General features: G+C 32.7%; 1 protein-coding gene across 1 annotated transcript in view; it reads left to right on the top strand.

The window, feature by feature from the left end:
- Positions 1–4,664, top strand: part of LOC106463500 (active breakpoint cluster region-related protein-like) — an 82,024-nt gene that overhangs the window by 66,272 nt on the left and 11,088 nt on the right. The window contains exons 18-19 of the mRNA XM_013923541.2: positions 911–1,069; positions 3,466–3,575. Of these exons, the coding sequence (XP_013778995.1) occupies positions 911–1,069; positions 3,466–3,575 (269 nt within the window). The remainder of the gene's footprint in view (positions 1–910; positions 1,070–3,465; positions 3,576–4,664) is intronic.

Here is a 4,664-nt window from a genome sequence, read left to right as displayed (position 1 = left end):
TTTTATATTCTAGTTTGTCAATATCTGTAATTTGAGTTTCAAATTTGTATGAAACTATTGAACCAGTGTTGCATTTAACATACCACATGACACACAAAAATCGATGTTTATCTGTATTCTTTTAATATTTACTTTTAAATTAACAAATTGAGTAATATATAGTTCTAAAATTTGAAATATAATCTACAGTTTGATACCAAACTTATTGACACAAGTTCATGAAATAGTAATTCAGTAAAATTTTAAATGCGAGTCAACAAACGAGATGACGTGGCTTTTCACCTGTGACCCATCTCGAAAGGGTTAACATGAAAATCACTTCGCACTGGAAGTAGTCAGTACTCTGACTCCTTATAATAATGGACAAATGTTTCATAAAAATTTAATTTAAATTTCTGATTTTATGTTTACAAAAAACTTGTAATGTCTTCTGAAACCTTGCCAAATTTGGTGAAGCTCCATTAAGTATTTTCAGAGATACAATATGTATACCTTCATAATTACATGGTGGTTACCAGGTTGTGTTAAATACATGAATCCATTGTGAAAGTGTTAAGTAAACAGAGGAGATTAATTGATCAGCAGAGGTCACATGCTTGTACTCAGAATGTGGTACAAGTCTTGTTCTTTTGTCATGTGTTATTCAAAGTTAAGAACATACTGTACATTTAACTGTACTATCTCAAATACAGGGTTAGTAAAAAATATTTGGCAACTCAGTAGAGGAATGAGTATATTTGTCATCATTCATAATTTATTCGGTTTTCTGTATAGCATTAGTTTTTCTTTGCAATTAAACCTTATATTAATATTCACATTTTTTTGAGTTAACGGTGCTGTTTTCAAAGTTTTCTGCTCCTTGGCTTCCGTTTTAGGAAGGTATTTTAAATTTTCAAATCCAACATTTCAGGACTTTGTGATTGAACTGGAGTGGTCACAGACTCTACGGATTTTTTGTTATGAAGACCATCCTAGTCAGGGAAATATTCTTCGAGGCAAGGCTGCTCTGGAACTAAGCCGATCATGGCTCACAGATAAACCTCAAGAGAAGTCAATCAGTCTGCAGGAGGTAAAAATTACATGTTAGCCGACTGGTGTTTTTAACTCTAAACATTACATATGTGAGTTGAGTTTCATACTTGCTGGTGTACTTGTTTAAAAACATCATCATATTTCTACATTTTATGCATAGAATATTTTTACTCACAACAATAAACCAATAATATTTTTAAATTTAGTATGTATTAAGTTGTGTATAAGATGTCAATTTCTTCAAACACAAAGTGTTAAATCAGCAAATCCTATATTGATGTTCCTCTCATGTTTTCAGTTTCTTTAAAAATAACATAATTTTCCATGCCAAGATGAAAATGTAATGGACAAATTTCCTCACTATTTGCTAGCAGTGTTCCCTCTAAGCTGCACGGCTGCACAATAACCAGTCAAGTACCATGCACTTCATTATTCTAGCTGCACCCACCCTCAGTAATGTAATGGGTGGGCATGTAAGTTAGTTGTTGGATCTTGACTTTACCACCAGTCACAATAGATTTATATTAAATCCAGAAATACAGTCATGAGTGGAGTACACAAGTCATTAACTTGAGGAAGTTTACAGTTAGAATAAAGAACAAAATCTGAGACTGTGGTTCCAAAAAACACATCAAGTTTGAATATAGCATAGATATTTTAACTTACAACTTTCATATACAAAATTCTGTTACCTCATTAATCAACTCTGTTACAATTCTCATCAATTCCTCTATGATTCTAAGAAGTTTCTCAAATAAACTGTTAGCAGTCAGATATTCTGACATATTCCATCTATTCTAACATTATACTCTTTACATAAGCTTTTTAACTATATTACTCGATTTGAGAGAAATAGCAATAGTAACTTGCATCATGGTTGAGATAGTGTTTGGCTTCGTTGCAGGGTTGAAAGCTTCAACATTTTCTACAGACTTTCAGCTTCAGAGAGGACTCACTTTTCCACTTTCAGGAGAACTTCGGCATTCTTAGAATTCTTCTTCTCAGCTTCAAGGAGATTTTTTCAGACTCCGAAGAGAACTGACTTTTCAACTTAAACATGAGTTTTTATACTAATTTCTTTAGTATTCCTGCAAGTGTCCAAATAGTATTCACATCTACTTGCAAGTAGGTCTGACACTTCAGTGGATGGTTTCTGCAAACTCCTAGGTTTTTCCAAAACCAAAACTTTCTAGTGATTGGTTGCAGTTAGATTCAGTATATTGGCAGCCTAGTTACTTCTACTGCTTTTCACTTCCTTTGACATCAATCCTACTTCAAAGTTCCGACTCCATCCTTCGACATAAACTTTTTATGTAGCTTTTTCTCTGCTACTGGTCTCAATCTATCAAGGACAAGCTCATGCCTCGCCCTTCACCTGTGCTCACAACTGTGGGAATGTCTCTTTTGGAACTTTTAATCTGGAACGTTTTACTCTTTCTCTCTATTAAGCAAGAACTGTTATGTAACTGTCCTTGCTTTGCATTCCCTGCATTGCACAACATTATTTCTTATAACGTATATTCATGTTGTGCCTGGGCTTGCATAAACTATGCATATTTCTCTTTATTTCTGAAGCATTTGATTGGTAGCAACTGTTTAAATATTCACAGTTGCTTAAGTAATGGTGAGGAGTCTCAACATATTGATGGCCTTAATGACCCTGGCAGTCGATAGACCTAAAGCCAAAATAACCAACTAGTAGTGTTGCAAAGCAGCCTAATGATCCAGTAGGGTTTATGGTCTAAAAATACTCCCCGCCCTTAATAAAAACTGGTCGCGCACATCTGCACATTGCCTTGATACTGGTGCATATGAAAAAATTAATTTTGCACATTGGTTGAAAAAATTAGAGGGAACATTGCTTGCTAGTAAACTTTCCTTTCTCAGAAATTGAACCCTACAACTTGCAGTTAGGCTCAGACTGTCAGTTTTTCAACATGTTTTTAAAAACTCTATGCACCAAATTGTTTGTGGCTCCATGACTTTGTTGGTTATAGAGTCCCTAATAACATATGCATCACACACGCAACTTTTAAATTAATCTTTCTAATTACTGCTGTGTACCCTTACGTCTTAAAAAATGAGTGATTTTACCCAATTTGCTTAATCTTTTCCTTACACCTGAATGTTGTAGACAAAAAAATATAAAATTATTCAGTATGATGCGGTATGTGGATCCCACTGATAAGTGAATGGTTCAAAAACAAGTCAGTAATTTGAGGGTTAACCATTTGACAAATTTATTGTTCTTCTATTTTGTATTTTTTTTCATTCTATCATTGAAACCCTTAATAAGATCAAATGAATAATTTTGCTTGAAGCTGAGTCCCAAAAGATTACTTTTCTTGATAACGATTTTGTTTCTACCTTTCTGCTATGCCTGTACAAAAGAAAATTAATATGAAATCACTTAAATGTTTCATTTATTTCCAGTACATGCTTACATTAAGTATCAAGTTTGTCCCATCTGAAATGATTGGAAGGTGGATACCATCATCTAAAACAGTTGGAATGTTTGGGGTGAAAATACAGCAAGTATGCAAGTAAGCTTCTTTTGGTCATAAGATCTTTGAAATAAAGTTTATACAAGATTTCACACTGTTCACAGCTCTTAGCAATGCACTTCTTTTGTTTTGAAGATCTTTGTAATAAGGTTAATACAAGATTTCTAGCTTTTCACTGTTCTGAACAATAGATTACGAAAGAAGAACTGACTCTCAGATAGCACTTTAACTCCTCTGACACGGGGTCAGTCAATTTGACTGAGTAACGTGACCTTCTGTACTCATTTAAAGTTGACATAAATTTAATGCTTATAACTCTATATATATTGGGTATATCTTCACGAAATTTGGCAGTCTTTCACATACAAAAAGTGAGATTTCTTAGTGAAGTACTTTTAATAAAATAAAATAAAGATTTGTCCATGAATATCTTCAGTATTTGTTTTGAATAATCAGTGTACAAAGTAATTGTCATGTTAAAATTAAAAATACTTTTCCTCATCTCAAAAATCTCAAATTTCCTTTGTGTAATCCCTAAAACCTTGTAAATGCACTTCAAACGTTTTTTTTTCCACTAAATCCTTATAGTTTATGTTATTTTCTCAACCCTATCTCAAAACAGAATTGGTCAATTCGACCAACCTCGTGACCACCAAAAAAAATTGATATAAACCTAAATTAACCTTCTTTTCTTTCTAGAATGACTTCAAAATGTAACCTGAAGCTACATTCGTTTATCCTAAGTAGTTCTAAGTTAGTAACAGTATACATCTATTTATAATTAAATTTTATTTTTTTTTATTTCCCTTTGTATTGCTCTTTGAATCATGTGTACCTGCTATCTGCACCATTATAAGTTGTAAATCACCTGGGGAACATGCAGCTCACGTTACGCTATCGAATTACGTTACCCACGAGCTGCTTGTGTATGTGCTTCGTGAACAATTTAATTATATTATTATTATTATTACTTATTTTACCTGTCCTAGTCTTAAATAACTTAAAAAGATCTGTACTTTTAATTTTAGTTACTTTTATAATAATAAATAAAGATAAATATGAAAAACAAGAAATAAAGTACTTACCCAATTTTTCTTTTTTCTTGCCCTTGATTGTCAAGAACAGTTA

Source organism: Limulus polyphemus, unplaced genomic scaffold (genome assembly GCF_000517525.1).
Source record: "Limulus polyphemus unplaced genomic scaffold, Limulus_polyphemus-2.1.2 Scaffold1425, whole genome shotgun sequence".
In the NCBI taxonomy this organism is placed as follows: domain Eukaryota; kingdom Metazoa; phylum Arthropoda; class Merostomata; order Xiphosura; family Limulidae; genus Limulus; species Limulus polyphemus.
This window is presented reverse-complemented; position numbering and strand designations above follow the sequence as displayed.